This window comes from Trichosurus vulpecula, chromosome 2 (assembly GCF_011100635.1).
Source record: "Trichosurus vulpecula isolate mTriVul1 chromosome 2, mTriVul1.pri, whole genome shotgun sequence".
NCBI lineage: Eukaryota > Metazoa > Chordata > Mammalia > Diprotodontia > Phalangeridae > Trichosurus > Trichosurus vulpecula.
Window position 1 is genome coordinate 234985908 of NC_050574.1, and position 23801 is coordinate 235009708.

At 38.3% G+C, this 23801-nt stretch overlaps 1 protein-coding gene across 2 annotated transcripts in view; it reads right to left on the reverse strand.

The window, feature by feature from the left end:
• The window catches only part of ZNF385B (zinc finger protein 385B), a 105734-nt gene that overhangs the window by 42695 nt on the left and 39238 nt on the right, over positions 1-23801 (reverse strand). For both annotated transcript variants that reach the window (XM_036742685.1, XM_036742684.1), the window contains one exon: positions 1163-1325. In XM_036742685.1, the coding sequence (XP_036598580.1) occupies positions 1163-1325 (163 nt within the window). The remainder of the gene's footprint in view (positions 1-1162; positions 1326-23801) is intronic.

Sequence of the window (23801 nt, forward strand, 5' to 3'; positions counted from 1 at the left end):
CTACATTTCAGATAATAGGGAAATTATTTTTCACAGGACCACAAAGAACTTGAATTAGTACTGGATAGAATGTCCAATTCTCAAGATTAGAAGTGCCATCTGGGTGTAACAGAAAACACATAGGACCAGAAGGAAGGAGCCTTGGGTGCTGGTCTCTGCTTTGCCACTAAATAGCTGTGTAAACTCAGGCTAAGTCATTTCCCTTCTCTGGATCTCAGTTTCATCTGTAAAACAAAGGGGGCAGAAGCAATGATCTCCAAGGTTTACAGAGATATGACACACAATCTTATATGGAATCTCACAGGCAGTTCTTTGAAACCCCACAAAGATGTCACTTGCTCTATCCAGTTAGCCAGGATGCTCTCTCTCAAGGACCCTACGTTGAAGCCAATGCACTTGGCAATTCCTTGCTCCCAGTTCTGGGGCAAACCAAGCACTAAATGGACTGAAAAAGAAAGGTGAAATTTGTTTAATTTCCTTTGGATCCAATTTCTGTCTTGCTTTGGATCCCCTGCAGTCAGAAGGGCTGTGTCTTTGCTAAATTTCTATGAGTTGGAATTTACAAAAAAAAAGAAATAAAATCCATAGCTAGACTTCAATTCTGTGTCCCTTGATCTTAAGTAAGAATTACTGTGCATTAGAATGTGAAGGTCAGGCCAATTCAGAGCATGTATGTGTGTCTAATTATGTAGGAATTTACATTCCAACATAGTATATACACACGTATAATTCTATTTCACAGTCTTTCAGAACTTAACTAGTGGCAGGAACCTTAGAAATAAATCATCCACTTCAACCCTTTCATTTTCACAGACGAGGAAACTGAGGCATGGAGAGGGTTGAAGTTACTTGCCAAAAGTCACACAACCAGTTAAGGGCTGGAGCCGAGACTCCATAAACCTCATGCCTTCTGACTCCAGGTCCAGGCTTTTTCCATTACTCACTCCATAATCTTCCCACAGGGAATGAATGGTCTTCCACTGTCTGACACAGATAAAAAAAACATTGAGATGCTGGACAGTAAACAAAACCCTTCCTGTGAAGGAAAACTTATTAATACTTACACAAACAAATCGTGGACAGTAACATGCAACAACTAAGGAAAACAAACAGAAAAAAAAGAGAACCACAAAGAATGTAAAGAACCGAAGCTGTCATTGACCTGATTTGTCAGAGCTGTTGCCTGTGACTGGCGGGATGGAGCAGCTGGGATTAGCCTTTGCGCTGTCCTTGGAAGAACCAGCTTTTTGTTTATTTTTCGATGCCTCAAGCGCTTTGACCTTCTTGGCATGCTTACTTCCTTTGTAGTGGGCCTCGGCCTGGCTCTACAAAGGAGAACAAATCAGGCTCATTTTTTTTGCTACTTTCCATACACCACAATGGATGATAATGTAGGAAAAAAAAAGACACTTTCAATAATAGGCACCAATAGAAGTTTAGAATTCGGTTTACATGAGTGTAAGGAGGCAGACTTGTATCTTATTTCAATCAATCAATGAATAAGTAAACATTTATTAAGCCCCTTATTATGTGCCAGGTGCTGGAAACATAAAGACAAAAAATGAAACATTCCTTGCCTCAACAAGCTTACGTTAGATTGAGTTCCTTGAGGGCAGGGATTGTCTTTTGTCTCTTTTTGTATTCCCAGCACATAGCACAGTGCCTGGCATATAGTAGGTGCTTAATAAATGTTTATTGATTGATTTGATTGGTGATGTTTCCATGCTTGAGAGAGCTCTAATTTTGCTGGTGCTGCATTGGTTGATGGGTCACTGACACAGACTGCAACCTCTACATACACACCCAAGAGATGGTCTTCATTAGCTGGCATATATATCCCTCCCTTAAATCATCACCTGGTGGCCAGTCCCTTGATGACAAACACACACTTCATTACTAGGATCATACTGTTTATTTACCATGGGCCTCCCCAGCTTAAAAGGACTTGCCCCAGTCTGCTATGTTCATACTGCTTTTGAGAAAGAAAACTCATCGATACCCCATGCTGAGGAGGACTGGGGTGGCAAAGACATGTGCCTAAGAGGTTTCCATGTAGTGGTGTTCTTCATCGAGCACAGAGTACTCATGTCTGCTTCTCTGAAGGATTTAAACATATAGGAAAAGGGAAAAACCAGAATGGGCCCTAGGCAAAACTGTGAAGCAGGTAAACCTGTCTTTTGGTGTCCATTTTATCTCTCTCTGGCTGCATTTCTCCCTGTTTTTCACAGCCACAGTGACCTCAAACTGTCTTTCAGCAGGCTGCCCCAGGGCCTGCACTGCCATGCTCCTCTGCCCAGGTGTTCTGACACTCTCTTCTGAACCTTTTCAACTCGTCCCTTCTTCCCCTCTGTTCTCAAAGTTGACTTGCTCTGAGTCTAAACCTCCCAGGATTTTACTCTTAATGATAAATTAGTAAATTTAGCTACCAGATCAACTAAGTGATTAGAGTAAACAAAATGACGGGTTATGTGTTATTCTCTCAATGGCCTGATAGAAGTGGTCATCTAATTCACAGACAAAAAACCAGAAGTTATAAAATGGGAGAGATGATCCTGGGGTCTCTAAGTTGGATAAAGAAAGACAGGAAAGGCCAAGCTATCCTTAAATTTATTTCTAAAGGAAGCATAGATAGAACTATGACTTCCCTCCTAGATCAAAGAGAAAGGGCTAAGATCAAAGAGAAATGACTGATAAGATCTCCATAATGCCAAACAAACAGCAGGAGACAGAGAAAATATTTGATGGACATTTGAGAAATTCCCCTTTTACAAAAGAAGACTTCCTTATCCCTTAACACTTCAGTATTGGGTGCTAATTTATAGACTGATAAAAAATACATATATTCTTTGCAGTTTCATTTCTGATATACCCAGGAAGCATATATGGGCATTTTGGTTTGGCATAACAATAGTAGCAAAATGCAGACTGGGATATAGAGCACATCAGATATCATTACTGCATCTTTAGCACAACCTAATTGTACTGATTTTCTTTATACCTGCAGTATGCACATGTACATCCACATAAATGAAGATGCTTCTAGTTACTAATCATTTAATTCAACAAGCATTTATTGAAAACTAGAGTAGGGAATATTCTACTGGAGTGTGTGTGTGTGTGTGTGTGTGTGTGTGTGTGTGTGTGTGTCCAGGTATCACTGGAGGTATGGGGATAGTTGGGTGAGAGCTACAAAAGAAATAGGAAGCAGCATGGAATGGTGAAATGAGCACCAAGTTTAGAGTCAAAAGATGTGGGTTCAAATTTTACCTCTGAAATCTAATGTATGAAGAGTAAATTATCACCTCCCTGGACTATAAAATGGAAGGGCTGGATGCTTCCAAGGTCCCTTCCGATTCTACCTCTATGATCCTCTGGTCTATAAGTCACAGCACCTGTCCTTGAGGAACTCATGGAATAAGTGGCAAGACAACAACACTAGATAGAATGAGAAATACCACGGAGGATAATTTACCAGCAAGAGCAAGCTAACCTAAAATTTGGGAAGTCCTCAGTTTCCTCATCTGGTGAAGGGCCTCTAAGTTCCCTCCCAGCCCTGCATCTTATGAACTTCTTGAGTAAAGCAGTGATCATGTCAGGAGAGTCTTCACTATGGAAGGGTTCCTACAGCAGAGAAGTTTTGAGCTGGAGTTCAAAGGAAATATCCAAATGTTGGGGAGAGGGGAAGGCCTTTCAGGTAACTGGGATCATTCATGCAAATTCCAGAGATGGGAGAGAGCAGATAAATGTAAGTGCTTTAGGGAGAAAATGAGAGGAGTCTGGAGAGTGGGTCATGTTAATAATGGAACACCTTGATCAGCAGGCAGAGAAATTTAAGATTTGATGCTTTAGGCTGGAGAATTCATGATGGGAATTATCTTGATGAAAAATTTCACTCAAGGAACATTATGCTTCCAGGAAGAGGACAAAGAGCTGGTCTGGGAGCCAGAAAGATCTGCCTTCAAGCCTCACCTCTGATACCTGCAGGCGGTGACTCTGGCAAAAGGCAGTGTTCTAGGCAACTCTTTAACACTGTTAAGTTGCAGGTAAGGAAGGTACTTGTCCTGTGTTGTTGGAAGAGGGAGATCTTGATGTCAGTGAAACTACAGGTCTAGTCTCCATCCCCTCTCCCACAGCTTCATTCTTCTAGCCTCTCTCCATAAAATGGCTTAGAGGGATCAAGAGCCACTCCAGTGGCTAGACAGCAGTTGCAATAAAAATTGAGGCGTGAGATGTATGCATGTAAGGGTAACCATTTGCTATGCAATTTGAAAGCAATGTGTAGCAATGCAGCCACAGCCACTGTTTGTTTGCTGGCCCCTCTGCTGGACTCTGCCAAATAGACGTACTTCTATTAGAATGTGAGCTCCAGGAGAGCAGGGACTTTTTTTTTTTTTTAGTATCCTCAGCACTTAGTATAGTGCCTGGCCCATGGAAGGCACTTAATAAATGCTTGCTGATTGACTAACTGACTTAAGTTGCCTCTCCACATTTCACAGTTAGGCTAAACCATCTGAAGTCTACCACAGTGTGTTTTTTTCAGCATGTCATTTGATTTTCTTGTTTGCAAATCTCACTTCAGTTTGTTAGGCACGGATTGCTTGCCTAACCTGCTGTCATCCATCCACTACACATGCCCAGTCACACCCGGCTGGATTAGAGTGGGTATCCCTTCCGACTTCTTGGCATTCCAAACCCTTGCCCCTATTTTGGAGTATGGTCTGCAGGGAGGACCAATGAAACAGCTCACTGTGTTGAATGTTATATTTAATTGCAGTCCACAGCCATAGAGGAGGAGATCATCAGCACCACTTGACACCAGACACAGCCCGTCTCTCATCTCTGAAGGAAGTGCTCTCTCTAGCCTGTTTTCTATTTCTTTAAATATGTGATTTGGGGTGTGTTACCTCCATATTCTTATTTGGGCCCAGTTCTTAATTCTGTACACAAATAGCTTAAGGTGTGGGGAATAACCCTAGTATTTTATAGTCCAATTTCCTTCAATACCAGAAAGGCCAGGTACTTATCAAACACACCATGACCCTATATTCAATCAGCACTTTTCTTGAATGACTTTTCCCATCTCTATTTCTAGAGATTAACCACTGGTATATCACACCTTCTGGATGCCTATCTCAAGGGCTTTTACCTGTTGTGTTAAAGGAAAAAAGAAAAACTATTCTGGAGGGAGGGAAGCATAATCTAACTCCAATTTCCAGGTCTTCTATTTATTTCACTTATCTTAATCTCTGCCCTAGGCTGTTAGGCCTAAAATTGGTTGAATAGTATTTAAATATATTCAGATAAAATATATAGATATACCTAAAGCTGCTACAGAAAAGGCTAACTGAATTTCAAGAAATATTACTTAGCAATACCTAGTAATAGACTCAAGGTTGTAAAAGTTACTTGAGCACATTTAAAATGTATGTAAAGTAGGTGCCCCTATCAAAGGATGAATATTAAACAAGTTAATATTGTAATTTTGGGGTAGCTATGTGGCATAGTGGATACAGCACTTCCTGAAGTCAGGAAGACTCATCATCCTGAGTTCAAATCTGGTCTCAGACACTTACTAGCTGTGTGACCCTGGGCAAGTCACCTAACCCTGTTTGCCTTGGTTTCTTCATCTATAAAATGAGCTAGAGAAGGAAATGGCAAACCACCTTAAGTATCTTTGCCAAGAAAACCCCTAGGAGGGGTTTCACAAGGAGTCAGACATGACTAAAAACAGCTGAATTGAATATTGTAGTTTAATTAAAACTTCAAAAAAATTTAGGAAAAGCAAACTTCTTGAAATCACTTCAGCGGGGTGATCACATCTCAATGGCTTCATATTTAAGTACAATCAGGAAATAATTTACTCAATCTCTGCAAGGTGCATTGTTTAAACACATTAGGTCGGATGCTGGTAGTTTGTGCCTGGGAATATTTCATTTTTAAAGGCTCCCAGGACTACAGGACACTTGTGTGTTCTCCAGTAACTATTCTGACCCTGGACACTAAATGGTACAGTAGAGCTCCACTACACTTTCGCTCAAGAAACTTGTAATACCTTAAAAAAAGATCTCAGCCCAAGATACTAGAGTGTCATCTCCCCATTAACTGTTTTCAGGGCTCACTGTAGGACTTTAAGTGTGTCAATTAGCACTTAGCCGTAAGGATACAGTTCAGTGAAACTACATTAAATGACAAGATAAGTAAGATCTCTATGGCCACAATCTACTTCTTCACATTAGCCAGACATGAAGTGGATAATGAAATGCAGGCTCTCATTCAAGCTTTTCTATAACCACAGATTAATTTCTCCTCCTCTTCACCCTTTACTAAAGGTACAGTAGCAGGAAAGTTAATCTCATTACAGGTGGAAATGGGAATGTGTCCTGTGTCTCATTGCCCTAGACTCCTGGAAAAAAAGAGATGCTGAATAATAAAACAATCTATGCAACTTGGTTACCCAGGAATCTTTTCATGCAAAAAGTGAGAAAAAAAGCGGGGCTAAAGTTCAGAAAGCTCAAGTCATCCAGGTATAGTGGAGCTCACTATTTGGGCAGGTTAACTGAATTTTAGCTGCTTATTAAGCTAAGACCCCACAATCACAGGTCCTAGTAGGAAAGGTAAGAGGTAGAGGCAGGCAATATGGCGCACCCTCATCCATTTCAGGGTACTGCCAGAAGTATGGGAAAAATCATGCTAAGGTCCTGCCTGAACCAGGAAAGTCCTACCAAGCGGCTCCTCTCTGAAAAGAATTCTAGGCCATAAGCTCCATAAGAGCAGGGTCTGTGTCTTCTCTAAAGTTTCTTTATTTTCTGTCCCTAGCATAGTGCTTGTCATAGGTAAATATCTGCTGAATCCAATTGGTTTTGGGGTACTCTCCTTCAAACTTACTCTAGCAGCTGACTTCCCATAAGTGGAAAGTGTGCCTTTGAAGGTAAATGATGTCTGAGAATATTTCTTCTGCTTTTTCCTTCTGCTTGCACAACAACATAGGATTTCTTCCCTCAACCTTCCCTGCTCTAAAGGTACCTGCTTCTCTAGAACAAAATGATAGAGATTAATATGTGGTACTTTAGGGGAAAAGCTTGGGGATATTTTCCCATACTTTTTCTATTACATTCTGTAAATATAATCCAGAATTTTAGGTAGATGAAACAGAGAGAGTATGAGTGTAGTAGAAATTCAAATCCTAGCTCTATCTCTTATTACCTGTATGGCCTTGGGCAAATACATCTCTTACTCTCTTTGTTCCTCAGTTTCCCCATTAGTAAAATGAAGAGTCGAACTAGATAACCTCTGAGGTTCCTTCCAGCTGTAAATCCATAATCTCTATGCTATATAAATATGGCACTATGCAGGAGACTATACTTGCAACCATCTTACCTTTAAGTCCTTCCCTCTGGTAAATAAATAGCTGGGAAATTTCTCCACTAGTGCAGATTGCAGCCCTTTCACACCTTATCCTATGTGATTCTCCTTGCCCCATGTTCTACTATAAATACTCTATGGAGGCCCCACCCAAATTGCCAGAGACGTTCCTCTTCTTTTTGGGAGAAGGCTTTCTATCTATCTATCCATCCATCCATTCATCCATCCATCTATCTATGTGTATAGAGAGAGGATGTATATAGATTCTCTCTCTCTCTCTCTCTCTCTCTGTCTCTCTCTCTGTCTCTCTCTCTCTCTCCCCCTCTCTTAAATAATTAACTACTCCCCTGCAGAACATAATTTTTTTCCATCCTTTAGGGAGTCATTAGGACTACTGAATCTAGTTTGCTTACTTAAAATAAAGCACACTATTCAAAAGCATTGTAAATATTTTCCCTTAGATTTGGGAGTATTATAAAATAGAGTAAATCATATTACAGTTCAGACAACCAATAGGGAGAAAGACCCTGTGTGTGTGTGTGTGTGTGTGTGTATGTATGTATGCATGTGTGTGTGTGGCATGTAACCCACATGGAACTGACAGGAAATGTATATTAATCTGAGATCATCACGGTCCCCTTTGAAAATTATTCACACCACTAAAAATTACCAAAGCATTTCAGTAAAAGCTACCAAAGTGAAGTGAAATACTTTTAATGATATATCCTATAGCTTCATAGATGAATTTATGAAGAGTAAAGTATTATCATTATTTGCATGCAGTCCCTAAAGAAAGAAAATGGTCATGCAGCTAAGGTGCTAGCTTTTTATCATAAATCTTAACCCTAGTTCCAAATCATAATCTTCTGTTAAAATGGTAGCTGGAATATTTATAATTTAGTCTATTAGTGATTACCAAAAAAATGGAGCCCACAGTACTTAAGTTGTTAAATATGGTATCAAACAAAGGCTAAGACCAAACAAAAGCTGTATCTTTGTTTTAATCTGTAAATATTCTCCCTATTAAAATGATCAGCGAAGTCAAATGTGGCTAAAGCTACAATATGAGACACAGGGTACACTCAAGAGAAAGACTTACTAAGGTCACCTAATTGCTAGTAAAACTTTCTGCCATTTGCATCCACAAGGCAGTATAAGTAATGACCTACATTTCATTTAATCCTCACCTACTGAGATCTGCTGAAAACAAACAAGCAGGATTAAAACTACCATGGACTTTTCATCACTCTCTCTCACAGTTATATTGGTTTCTGGTGCATGGTTCAGCTGTCACTCCCCACTTTGGGCATTCCGTAGTGACTGGATTTACAGTGGGCACACATTTAAAATAAAGTCAATGAACTCTGAAGATAGATTCCTCACTGAAGAGAAAAGAAGAAAGATGCACCTTCTACAATGCAAAATCTCTTTGGGATTAATTTAGAAGCCATCAAAAAGTACAAGGGAGGGGAGAAAAGGTACAATCTTACACTGCAGCTGTTTTAAAAATGTCACTTTAAATAAATGGGTTTGGGATATATTTTAATAATCTGAGTTATCAAAAAATTTCCATGTAGGCAAATTAATTCACTTCTTAAAATGAAAGCTCTTTAGCAGTTTTCAAATTAATTTTTCAACTACAGCTTATTAGTTAGCCAGGAATCTTGATGTTCATCTTCACAGAATATAATTCACCAATGGAATTATTTCACACAGTGTTACTCTGAAAAGCTGTAAATATAGAACGAGAAGAACCAACATGAAGAATCAGAAACAGTGTAATTTGAATAAGGCACTGGAATACATTTGCACTTGAAATGCTAAATTGATGAGTTTTTCTTCAGTAGTCTTAATAGATGGAATTTTGTCTTTACTGCTGAAATGAATTTTATATAGTCAGTTTCCAGCTGCTTTAAAGCACAGATTATTCTCTGTCTGTATTACTGAGATCAATCAATCAACAAGCAACATTTTTTTTAAGCACCTAGTCAAATTCTGGGCCACAATTATATGGCCAAGAAGGGAAAGGATTAAGGGTAGGCACATTGCATCTGAAGAGTGTGGGATGTGGGAGCCTCTACAATTTGTAGATTAGTCATTTTAGGACATTATCTCCCTCCACATCTTTCCTCTACTTACTCCTTTTGCACATTAGCCCAGGTACTTAAAAGCTCCCTTGCTCCTATGAGCACAAATTAATGAAAGGTGTTTACAATCAATTAACACTATTGTGTAGTTTCAAATGGAAAATCTGGCCCAGATTAAGTTTAATGTTGTTTATGATGTTTAAGAAAGCCAAAAGAAGAGCAAAACACCATTTCCTGAATGTTTACTTTTCCAGTTATGTCACCTATATGATTTATTTATTTCTATGGATAAGTCGCTTCAGTTTTAGTTAGTTTCAACAAAGGTAAAATCAGTTATTAAGGTTAGCTTTTTTTACTATCACACATTAGCAATCCAGAACTGAATCAATTCAACTCAGCAAACACCTGTTAACCTTCTACTATGTGCGAGGAATTATGTTAGACACTAGAAATATAAAGATGAAACCTCCAAACAAACTAGATCCTGTTCTCAAGGAGCTTACATTCTACTCAGAAGCAAAGATTAAAATATCTAAGAAACGTAACCTCAGAATATCAACTACTTTAGTCATAGATTATCATTTTCCAAAAGTACAGGCATTTAGTTTTTGGCTTATGGCCAAGAGTCAAGTCAATATACTAATGCAAATATATGTATGCATCCTACAAAATTACATTTTCTAATGCAGATTAAGTGTGTGTGTGTGTAAAGCCCGGTCTAAAGACATATTTTGTTTTAAAAGGGAGGAGGGATCAGTGAATCAGGCATATTCATAACATACAGTGCTTAATAAAATATTTCTGAGTAGGCTAGCTCCTCATGCTTCCAGAAAGATCCCCCATCCCAAAGAAGGGCAATCATGTTTAGTGCTCTGGGGATCAATTCAATCCTGAATATAGTGCTAAATAATTAGCAAATTCCAAGAATTACAAGGCCCCAATTTCTAATTCTGTGGCCATATTGCCTTTGTCGGTAATGTTTGCAAGGTTTTTGTTCACACCTGTGACTTCATTGGTGAAATTCTTCAGCTCTCTAAGACCAGAAGATCCATAAAGAGAAGTTGCTAGTATACATTGGTTGCAAAGGTTCCTCACCAGAAACAATCTGTACAGATAAAATCACAGGTCTAGTTGAAAAAATTTTTTTTTTGCAGTATTAACTATTATTAATATTGGTAGTATAAAAATTAAGACTTTTATTCATGGTTGCTTAATATTCTCCTTTCATTCGCTTCTTGTTTTCATAATTATTAAAAATGGAAATAATTTTCCTTTCTCTAAAGTAATTTCACATGCTATATTACCCCTTACACATTTCACTTAATAATTTTCAGCTTCTTTGAAGTAGAAAGAAGAGTGACTCAGGGTTCCCAGTAAGTCCCCAGTTACCTTCCAATTTCTTAACATCTTTGGGAGTGCAGTTACATCTGGGAGTGCAGTTACATTTCAGGAGGAAAATGGAGTGCCATTGTGTGCTTTAAAAAAGGCAATTTAACAATTCAGTACTCAATGACAAGTAATGTAATATAATTCAGACCTATGAATTGAAGCAGAGACTACATAGCTAACTAATTCAAGTCTTCTGACTGTCTTTTAAATTAGCCTACTAGGCTTCCACACATTAATTTTTAATCTGTCTAGAAGGTATTACATTTACTTCTATTTTCCATTTCAGCATTAAAGAAATTTACATACAAAGCTCTAAATAAATCTAAAATTAGGTTCAGTTTTAGCTCTCCTGACATTTTGATAGCTAAAGCTTAACACTACGAATGTTAACCAACAGTAGATGAATGTGACAAAATAACTTGGAAAGGACAATGTTTAGCAGATTGGTCATGGGGTGGCTTGTGGAATATTTTATGTACATCATGAATACTTTATTATTTCTCATTATTAGTTTGAAATGAACATTCTTACAATTTTATCATTTAAAAAGCCCTAAAACATTTTTAGATACAGGCATGTTTTACGATGCAAAAATAAATTGGTATGCAAATTTAGAAGTATCACATGATTTTTTAAAGACAAAAATACCAACTACCTGTTCTTTCAAACTTGGGCATTCTTTTTGGTCAACTGTGAGAAACTATTGAAAACATGCATGAAGTTTTAGGTACCACCATATTGGCTTCGAGCCTAAGAAAGATTGTTGCTTAAATGGATTACCAGGCCCAGCTGGAAGTTTTGCTTCCAGCCCATATTTTGTCCTAGGCCAGGCAAAAGAGACAAGATTGATATGAATTGAAATTTTTATTGGCCCTCTAAGTCGAAACATTCCTGGGCCTCTACTGCCTACTGAGTTGTGGATTCCATCATGAAGCCCATGTAAAGAGTACTTCCAAAGTATAGTCCTAAGTAACAGTGACTATAACACAGATCTATGTGTAAAAAAAAAAAGGATATACATATATATATGTGTATCTTATATGTGAGTATAGGACTAGAAAAGGACCACTGGATTACTCAGAGAGAACTGAAATGTCTCTCTAGTTTTGAACACTAAAAAGCCATGACAAAATGGTAAGGCTGGTCATTCAGAAGTGAGCGCTATCCTTTGCGGCAGTAACATTTATGAGTTAATTTAAAAGACAGTCAAGATTGAAAATGTAAAAATGTCCTCTTGAGGTTAAGTATTTTTTTCATGATATTAGCATGAAACAATTAAAAGTAATGTAGGTACTTCCCTCTCTCCTCCCTTATTATTGGGATAATAATACCTACAATCTTAATAGAGAGCATACCAATTCCTATAATTTGGAACCATTTCCAAATACCTGGACCTTGCAAGTACTAACAAATTTGGATATTTAAAGGTCACAAACCACAGCTTTTTCAACAGAGATATCACAATTTCGCCATTATAAAGCACTTACATAATCCTAAGAGAAGGTATAAAGAAAATAAAAAGACAATGCCTGCCCTCAGGGTGGTTGTTGTCTTTCATTCTGGAAAAAGACCAAAATGACATCACTATGTTAGAGTCAAGTTACAGTGTGTCCCACTGTGACTGAGCAGACCAATGTGAGCTTGGAACGCTTTACGACAGGTCAGGCACAAATAGTCCATGTGAACATTTGGGGTGGATTCTCTAAATTGGCGCATCTTATGTTTCTTTTGAGCTATAATTCCGCTTTGCTCTGATGAGGGCACGCCATGCAGGGTGGTCCTGTGTCAGTGTCTCCCATGTCACACAATTAATTCCCTCGGGGAGTTTACATTAGAATGGGGAAGACTGTACACTTAGGAGAATGGGGACCAGGGAGCTGCCCTTGTTACTAGACTGGTAAGTTAGGTTGGATGAGAGTGGACCACCACACTCCATCTAGGGACAGTGGCAGAGTTGATTTGTTCATGGCCCTAGCACTGGAATAGGAAGGAGGTGAGTGGTGCATGGTGCTCCTGCAAAAGACTGTGGAGAAGGCGGCGGGAATAGAGGGAGTTAGATAAGTGAAAAGAAGCATGTCTGGGATTTTCCTGAAACAGAGGACTGGAAGAATCTGTCACCAATAAGCATGGGGAGGGCTGTAGGACCCACAGTGGAAGTTCCCGCCTGCTAGTCACTGATCTGGGCAGGCAGGCTTTTGGAAATAAGTCATGATTCTAGAGAGATAGACGACGACCACATCAAATGAAGGCCAAATATGAATATTCTCCTTAGGAAATGTTCTAAAATGCTTTATTTCAGTTGTTCACTGTTCTGAAGTCAGAGGGAAGAGTTCTGTGGTTAGTTTGATTGATGTAGATACCTAAACAGGAAAATTAAAGGCTAAATCAGTTTTGTTCTGCTTTTTATTTTGCCATTATAAACCAGTCTATCACGTGAGCTGAAGATAACTGACTTGGAAGATTTTTAGACAAAAGCAAAAGCAAATAAAATCAAAAGGAGATATTTTACATGGCGGGAGGGGGCCCAAGTTAAATTAGTTATGTTACAGTATAATTATAGTAAAAACCCTATGCATTTGAACTAAGTGAATGACAGTTGGGATTTGTGAAAAGTCTAAAAAATGAAACATTTGAAATAAAATAAAGTTTTGTTATTTTTTGAGTAACAAATTAAACTGAGTTCATTCTTTCGAATTGTTGCCTAATAGAGGTCCTCAGGGTCCCTATTTTAATGAATAGCTAATTATTTTAATTAGCATATCAATTGCTTACATGTAAATGGATGCCTCTAAAGTGCTTAAGGGTACTTGAAAAAATTTATTCCCAGAAATCTTGTTTATGTTATTAATTTACATTACCTAAGAAGAAAAGTTTGCAGAGAAGGTAAATTTTACCTGAGTAAAATACCAGAGTAGGTATTTCCTAAAAGCTTGCTGAATTGATCGTTTTTATTTAGGTCTTCAAATTTATAGCTTGAGCTTCTACTATGTCAGATTTTGCTTAATTCTCCCCCGTAGGGCCCATGAAAAATTACAATTTAAATCTTGGATGAAATGAATGACCTTTTTGGCTCCATTCAGATGTTGGCCTAAGTGGCCTCTTTGTCTCTTCTCTCTCATCTCTAGTCTCTCTCTTAACCTGATATTCCTAAAGCACTTCTGACACTATCACTTCTCTGCTCAAGAAGCATCAAGAGCTCCCAATTGCCTCTAGGATACAATTCAAAACTGGATTAAAAAAAAAAAGGCCTGTGCTTGGCATTTAAAACTCTTCACTATATGACTCCTACCTACTTTTCCAGGGTTGTTGTATATCACTTTTTTACATCCTTGGGCCCACTTGCTATTAACATCTGTGTACAACATCCTACAGCATAAGATACTAGACAAGTGCCTCACATGAGTAAGTCACATAATCCCTCTCTCAGCCTAAAGTTTCCTCATCTGTAAAATGGGGAAAATAATAGGACCCAGCATCTTAGGGTTCTGAGGAGTAACTGAGATAATGAAGGCAAAGGGTTCTTCCAACCTTAAAAGCCACATAAATGTTATTATTATCATTATTATTTTATCATCTTTTATTATTATTAATAAATGAAACAACTAATAAAATTAGAATAATCATGGTGATGATGATAACAATTAGTCCCAGCCTTTGCAAATGGCTGCAAGGTACCTCTTGTTCAACTTTATCTGCTAGAGTATCTAGATTCCTTCAAGGTTCACCTCCAGTACCACCTGCCACAAAGGATCTGCCCTCGTCCTCACCTCCCCACCTCCTTCCTTTGCTGTCTCTCCCAGAAGCCACTTTGCATATATTTTTCATCTTCTCTGTGTCCACATCATTTCTCCCCAAGAGAATATAAAATTCTTGAGGGCAGGGATTGTTTTGTTTTTGCCTTTTTATCTTTAGCACCTAGTAGAAGGGCTTAAAAAGTGTGTTGAATTGAGCTGAAATGGAATGAGTAGTTAGAAGGGAATCGTGTTAAAGAAAGGTAGATTCAATAAAAGTAGATTCCCCATGGGGGAAAAAAACTTTCTCTAAGGATTGTGGGGGAATACCCATAAGCCACATATATGGCATAATTTCTTTCTAAAGCAGCCTCCAACTCTCATCCCAATTCACCCAAATAGAGCCACATTTTCAGAAAATACTAACAGGATAAAAAAGTACATGGAAATTACAGGTTTTTTTTTTCTGTTTCCAATTATAACTCTGTTCTATCAACTATTGCTGGATCTGGGAATATGGAGTGTGAGTGGGGGGATAGGGAGATGAGTAGAGGGGTGAATGATAAATCATTATAGAAGATCTTCCATATTATAGTGTAAGCCTGGCTTTTCTTCCTTCCCCCATTCCCCAGCTCCTGCAAGATCTTTAGACTTTCCAGCTTGGAATAAGGAATCAGAAATTCCTCTCCAACTGATAAACCTTCAATAAGAATGAACCTCTCAGACATTCCTCTCTGGTTGATAGGCCCAAAGAGTGGAATACACTACCACTAGGAGACAGGCCTTGAACAAAGGACAGGAAATTCTGAAACTGCTTCTTGAGGACCTAGCCAGTTCTCAAAAACAAAATGATTGACAAGATCTTCCCCTCCCAAGGGGAGTGGCTACCATTGCTGCCCAGGAACATCTGGGACAGTTAGCAGTAAGCCTTCCCTGTTCAGGAAGCTATAAAAGTCTCCATGTGGAACAAGCACACGGAATCTCACCCATGGGGAGGACACTTCGCCTGGGATCAGTTTCCCTCTTGGGCCTTGATCGAGCTGGGCTGTGTAAATCAGAACCCCCCTCAGCTTTGAGAGGATCAAGTGCTGGAATTCCCCTGAGAGGTGATAAATCTATGTTGTCTGTGTTTTTGTCTTTGTTGTGTTAACTGTGTTGGTTAGGAATTGTTGATTATTGTGGGTGTGGGTTTGATAGAGTATTTTCCCTGTCTTTCAACAAAAACCTTATTCTTTGAGAGCATGCCTTATTGCCAGAGCAAATTCAAATCTGAACCTAACCTAGCTTAATCAAACAAGGGCAGAGTTTAGAAATAATTTATTTCAATACTTTCATTTTACAAATGAGAAAACTAAGACTCTAAGAGATTAAGTGATTTGTCCAAAGTCACACACATGGTTACTAAGATAGCCAGGATGTGCCCTAACCCCTAAATCCAGGATGCTTTCCACTATATCCCTGCTTATTTAAAGTGAACTTCAAATTACTTATTATTTATCATGATTGCAAAATCAAAAGCTAAAATCTTAGAATACTCTCAATTTGAATGAAATCATCATTTAACAAAAATTGAATTGTAACAAAACCAACGCAACCAAGATTAGAAGGAAAATAGAAAACTGGGGAAAAATTTAAAGCAAGTGTTTCTGATAAAGGCCTCATTTCTCAAATATATAGTACATTGAGTCGAATGTATAAGAATACAAGTCATTCTTCAACTGATAAATGGTCAAATTTATAGGAATACAAGTCATTCCCCAGTTGATAGATATAAACAGGCAGTTTTTAGAAGCAGAAGTCAAAGGTACCTATAGTCAAATGAAAAAATGCTCTAAATCACTCTTGATTAGAGAAATCCATATAAAAACAACCCGGAGGTGCCACCTCACACCTATCAGACTGGCTAATCTGACAGAAAAGGAAAATGATAAACGTTGGATAAATATGGGAAAATTGAGATACTAATACATTGTTGGTGGAATTATGAACAGATCTAACCATTCTGGAGAACAATTTGGAACTATGCCTGAAGGGCTATAAAACTGCATACCCTTTAATCCAGAAATACTACTATTAGGTCTGTATCCCAAAGAGATTTTTTTTAAAAAGGTATAAGGACCTACTGGTACAAAAATATTTATAGCAGCTCTTTTTATGGTGGCAAAGAATTAGAAATTGAGGGGATGCCCATCAGTTGGTGAAGAGATGAAAAAATTTGTGATATAAGATTATAATGGAATACTATCGTGCTATAAGAAATGACGAGCTGGATGATTTCAAAAGTTGAAATGTATATTCTGGAAAAAAAATTGACCTTTCTTTCCTATAGTATCATTTTCTACTTCCCCAGATTTTACTTCATTATCATTTTCTTGAGATGCTAAATAATAACCCCAGAAGGTGGCACGCCAAATGTCCTTCACCTCCTCCAGAATATGGGCTGAAACTGCAGAGAGCTAATGAGATCAAACATGAAGATGAAGTTCCTGTCAGTGAGGGTGATTGAACATGACACCATATTGTCAAGGGAAACTGTAGCCTCTTGGACTCTGGCATTTTTAAAGAAGGAACACTATCACATATGATCAAAGTATAGTCCTGCTTAGGAATCCATGATAGACGACCTCTTGGGGTCTATTTTCAGATCTGATGACTTTCCACATTTTTTTTCCTTCATTTTCCTAACTTTTCCCCTTGGTTTCTATTTAATTCAAATCCTGCCTATCTTTCTGGGCCTAGCTCAAATCTCCCCTCCTCCAGGGAGCCTTCTTTGCATTAGCCCACCCTGATTTTGTTCTTCTCTGACTCCGTGAAGAACTCAAAATCTATGTACCGCATGGTCTGGCAGCTTATTCATATTTAAATATTTCCATCTGTGGTTTTGCGATCACAGCTAAACTAGATTCTGAGTTCACTTAGGATAGAGACGCTATCATATATTTCTTTTGTGTCTCATTTATTTAAGAAGCCCTTATATTTATGACACTGAATAAAATGCTTATAGGTTGATAATGGATTCTTCTACCTGAAATAAGGCTGGTAGCCAAGAGAAAAACACTCTTACTGAATTCACTAGCTTCTTCCTACCACCCTTTGAATTTTAGGAAGCCAAGTTACCCCAATGAAGTTACCCCCAGATGTGGGTGATTTCAATACTTTCCCCCAGGTCAGTCACTATCAAATGAGCCCAATGCAACCAGATGCTGTCTATAAGGTAGCTAACTACAGAGAACTTGTAGAGGAAATCTTTCTGATTTGAAGACTTTTCAGGAATTGGGAAAATTGGTATTTCCCCGTCTGTAGTCCTTTTTTTTTTATCATGCCACATACTTCAAAATCTCTTGTAGTTTGCCACATTTTACTGTAGAACTCATTTTTATTTTATTTTAGAGATCTTCGAGATCTGATTTCCTGACCTTCAGGGACAAAAGTATACCCATTTGCTTTCGTACTTTGTATATACAATTGGCTCAAAAGGCTGCTCCAAAAAAAGTACTTTACTAGTTGTCTCCAGTATAGGACACATGGAGCTTTATTAAACCTACCACCCGCTTTAAAACAAGGGAATGGAAAAAGTTACTTATTCTTATTCCCTATAGCTTTTCATTGTTGCTTTTATCTAAAAGAAACAATTCTCTTCTTTGTTCCAGTGACACAGCTTCGAAGACTTAAATTTTTATATTTAAGGCCAATATCAGCTTATGGAACAAAAGACAATTTATAGGAAACTAAATGTATCTAAACTAAACACATGGGCAGCCGGGTGGTGCAGCGGATAGAGTGCTGGACCTGGAGTCAGGATGACTCATCTTCCTGGATTCAAATCTGGCCTCAGACACTTACTAGCTGTGTTACCCTGGGCAAGTCGCTTAACCCCATTTGCCTCAGTTCCCTCTTCCATAAAGTGAATTGGAAATGGCAAACCACTACACTATCTTTGCCAAGAAAACCCCAAATGGGGTCACAAAGAATTGGACTATACCGAAACAACTCAACAACAACAAACATATCTGAAGTGAAGGATGAGCATCAATTTTAAACTATTCATTTGGGCAATCACAGGTATGTTCAGTTTAAAAACTCTACTGGACTCTTGATTTACACTGAATTCTCAGCAGGATCAATCAACCTTCCCCCGCCCCCAACCCCAACTGAATGAAATATTATCCTTTTCTTAAGAGACGTGTTCTAGCCAATTATAAGGAAAGCTTTCCATGCTAGGCAAAGAAGACATATACAGACATCCCAAAATATGGGACGCAAAGAATACGTCTTCTAAGACAATTTTAGAAAGGGAAGAGAAACAATGACAAAGAATCAAATAATTCTCTGTGGTCTTTTAACAACTCCTTGAATTGATATTTGCCATGACTGTGAAATACAGTTTTGCACAGAGAAAAGACCTAACACATTTTTTAAAGAAGGTTTCAACAATGTGCAGTCACCAAAGCACCCTAAAGATGGAATCTATCCCAGCATAATGTGTAGACCAGAGATGTAGCTCTGAAAGGGCCTCAAGTTAAAGGTTACCTAGTCCCGGCTTCCTAGTTCTCATTTGGGAGATCAGGAAGCTGAGGCCCACAGAGGTAAAGTAACTCACCCAAGGTCACAATCAAGGTCAAACAGGTAGGATGTATCAGAGGCAGCGTTTTAACCCAGATCCTCTGCCAGCAGGGTCGGAGCTCCTTCCAGCATGCTTCCCTTCAATGTTCAATGGCACACTTAATGGTATTTTGCTGAAGAGACATGATATAGCACAGCCCCAAATAACACTCATTCTTACCATTCTTCACAATGGCACAAGAGGACAACATATTTGGGCAGATCTTCATAACTTTGAACTTTACAAAAGTCCTATTTAATGCTTATTCTGAGGAACCAAGTCATTTTGGAAGAACTAAAAAAGGGTTAGTTTTGAGTGAGTGGTATATGCTAGGTTCTCAAGTGAACATTTAAAATGAAATTTCTCTCAGAAATTAACTTTAAGATCTGGAGAGTAAACTTTATGCTATAATGTTCCACCTTTTTGTCATAAAAAGGGTATAAATTAATTCTATTTTTTCCAAATAGTAGATTCTATTTAAGGCATACCTTTTCCAAATATTCATTTAAAATAGGATTCTGTTGAAAATGATACTGAAATCTCAGTAATACAGCAATACTGTGGAAATGAGGCCATTAATAAGTAACTATTATAATCTTCAGAAAGCCAAGTGAACTTAGTTAAAAGGTTTGTTAAATAGCTGCTATTGAACAGAACTCTTAGTAAGCTCTACCCTGGCACCCTGTAATCATGCAATATTTCTGTCATGTTGAAGCTAAAAATGTTCATCATTTTGTCAGCTCTGTCTACAAAGCAGAGAATTACCTTCACAAGCTCTTGAGATTTATGCTTTTAATTACCTCCTATCTGCTTCAGTACCCTCCAAACCTGAGAATCAATATAAATAGTCTTATTTATGGGGAAAAATGTAAAATGTTTGACAAAAGCAGGCTAGCGTCTTCTAGATTTTCATTTGATACTATTGATTCTCTTCATTTTGAGGATTTTTTTTTAAAGAGTCAGCTAAGCTTTCAAACTTTTAAAATTACTCAGTTATCTAATAATTTCTGCACGCTTAAAATCAGCTCTAAACTTTAAAAAAAGGAGCTTTCTGGCTTCCAATATATCAACAAGATGATTATCACCGTGATATCTTTTTAATTAATCGGCCATTGTTGCATTCAATTTAAAGGTGGCTTTCTCTAGCCCCTACGGTAGAGAACAGGTCACCCTATGTTAAGCGCATACTTCCCTATGACCAGTCTCATATCTCTTTTGTTTTTGGACAAGAGGTCATTCTTAGTTCAGGCACAGTTGGTCATTCAAGCACTGGCCAACTAAAAGTTCTCTCCCTGGACATTTTTATGAGCTCCAATTTTTAAAAATGCCCTGAGATAATGTTACATAAAAAGGCAGCACCATCTACGTAGAAAACATACTGAAGTGAAGAGTGTGAATGTGTAAGTGTGAGTGTGTGTGAGAGTGTATGTGCATGTGTACGTGTGTGTGTGTTTTCTGGTTTAATTTTTCTTTGCCCAACAGACTATTTCTCAGTTATGTTGTCTCCTCCTGCAGAATACTTCTTCCCATTGGCCGTGGCCCTTCTCTGGTATTGACCACCCATATCTGAAAATTGCTCTACTTGGAACATTTCAGGCTTGCTATAGCCTTAAGAGGGAAGGGCGGGGGAGGGGAGAAACAGAACGACCTTGGGCAGAGTCCTTCCTATAACAATCCTTATTATGTAGCTCTGATCTGGTAGCAACCATGACTCCTGAGCTCACTGGGGAGTTACTAGAGCTGGCCGGAAGCACGGATCCACCAATCCTAGACCACTCTGGATTCTCTTACTGGAGACCATCATGCTCCAAGTTCCCTAGTGACATCCCTGGTTGTATCTTTTCCCTGAAGTCAGTGCTGCTTTGAATAAGGGATAGTCCTAGAAGACTATCCTAGCTTGGAAAAGTCAGCCTTATGCAAGGTAAAAGGGCCTGTTGCTTTCGATGCTGATTAGATAGTTTAAATCTTCTGTTTTTAGTCTCAACAAAAGACACTGACAGCACTTGTGAATGACAGGCAATAGGTTAATACTTGGAAACAAGGCCCATTTATCTAAGAATTAATATAGAATAATTGAATAATTGTGTACTTCTCAGAAATGCTAAGCTAGCATTTTATGGGTCAGCAGAACAAGGCAATTAACTGCAAGGGCTCAGGAGAGAGTAAGTAATAAATAAAATCAGTCCAGGAAACATTCATCTGACCAGTGAATACAAAGGGTAAAATTTCAGAAGTCATATAAAAAAGGGCTTTTGTTTTACTGTATTCCTGAAATGCTTATTGAATTGCATCCAGATATTTGGTGAGAAAATGTCTAAGGAAATGGCATATACATATGCTGTAATCTGATGAAGCCTACTGGCCCCTTCTCAGAATAACATTTTTAATGCATAAAATAAAATACATAGGATTACGAAGGAAACCAATTATATTGAAATACAGTCATCAAATAATAAAAATAAAACCAAAAACAAAATAGAGGAGACTAAAAAGACAAAGAAAGGCATTGATTATATGTAAAAATGACTATTTCCAACAGTATAATGCAGAAAGTTAAGACAGCCAATAAGAGAATGAAGACTCCACTAGAAAAATCTTATATAATGGCAAAATTAAAAAGGCTGGACCTTCAGGGAAGCCAGACAGGTGCCCTTGAAGCTGACTGGCTCTTCTGTTACCACTGCAAGGTCTACCTTCAAATGCTCTGTCTATAAGAGTGTCACTGTTTCAGGACCTGCTGGCTTTTCACTGAAGGTATCCCAGCTGCTATGGGGACTGGCCTCCCCATGACAGCTGGTAAAGGAGGTGGAGTCTGACCTAGTGGCCAAAAGGAAGAGGAAGAATCAGCCAACAACACATGGAAAGGGAATCAGTGAGGGACCCAAAGTTGTGGCTTTCTTCCCTAATCTCACTGCTGTTGAGATCTCTGCTGGATAATGTATGAGGGCCAGAGGTCTCTAGCAGAGTTGGCATCACATCCATTTGAAGCAGCAGATGGTAAACTAGGGCTGTTTATGTAAGACAGATCAGACTTCCTATTTTATTATTACATTATTGATTGAAGAAAATCGAGAAGTGCCACTCACATGGAAGCTGAAAGGATACAAGCATAGAAAGAAAGCTATGTGAGGGAGGGACAACTTAAGAGTTTCTTGTCCAAGCCAAAACCACTAAGATGGCAAGCTAAGTAGACTCGGTATGGTAACACTGCTGCCATACCAATAAGTCTATTAACTAGGGTCAGGGGGTCCTGATCAGTGAACAGTTGTGCACCTCTGTGACCCGAGAATAAAGGCCAAGTAAAGAATGAAAAGGACATTTCATATATGTGGTCACCTGTGTCACTTTTGATTGGCCTAAAATAAATCAATAATGTAGTAGAAAGTATTTGTCATAAGACTCTTTAACATACAAGAAAGACTCAAAGTTCAGCCTACAGAACTCTGAGAAATGGGCTACAGTTCTACCTAAAACAAAACACACAAACAAAAACCGTACATAAGCACAATTAGAGGAAGAGGGTAAATGAAATTAAGCTATCTTAAATATGACCTTGAATTGGTTCTCAATTTAGAAAGTTGCTGAATAAAACTAGGTTGAGTATTTAAGAGTTGTTTTACTTGACTTTTGATTAGAAAACTGGGTTTGTACGGCTAAATGGAGTTGCCAATACTAACACACCAAGTTTTGGAGGTATCGATGGATGAGTAATCCCAGAGTTTGGAAGGGATACAAGGACCTGCTGCTTACTTCAAGTGCACAGATTTTTATTTGCCCTTGAAGTGCTAAGCAGGATGGTACAACTGAGGTTTGATGATACTTAATACTCAAATGTTTTTCATGTTTAAAATAGCCTAAAGAAATGTTCATTTCTATTTGTATATTTCACTAGAAGAGGCCAAGTTGCACTGATTTTGTGAGAGGAGGGTAAGATAGCAGCAGCTCAATAAGCTTATAATGAATCATGATAATTTCCTCTTTCACCATTACTCCCACCTTCATACCTCACTGTCCCCATTTTGTTCTCCTAAGGCATTAGTATGAACAGTTAAATGAGACAAGTTTGGGCTACTATCAGTTTTTGACCTGGAAAAAAAGAGGGGGAAAGTGATCCAAAAAGAAAGAAAGAAAAAGAAGAAAGAAAGAAAGGAAAAAAGAAGAAAAAAGATATTTTGCATATCTTTGGTATAATTCAATGGATGCCTGCATGCAAAGGGTGAGCACGGTAACAGATTCTTAGATAAGATGCAGCACAGCACAGCTCTGGAGGAGATATTTCTTTGGGTAGCCTGGCATCTGGAAATGGAATTTCCAAACAGACAAGTAGGGATTTTGATTTAAGGTTATCAATTTTGGAGTAATTTGTATTTACAACTACGTTGCGCAGGAAGAGAACTGAATATCCTATTTCAGAATGTTCCTACTCATCACAAGGGCTCATGACTCCAACTACTTTGGGTACAGAAGGAGGGCCAAGAAGAAGGGGCAGGGGAGGTTAGGAGATAGACAGTCATATGGACATGAAAGTGGCTGGAACTCAGTTGGAGAAGCATATTATTCCCAAACCTAGATGCCTGCCCACTGGCAAAGTTAACAGTGCTAATTTGTAAAGGTTCATTTGGGAAATGT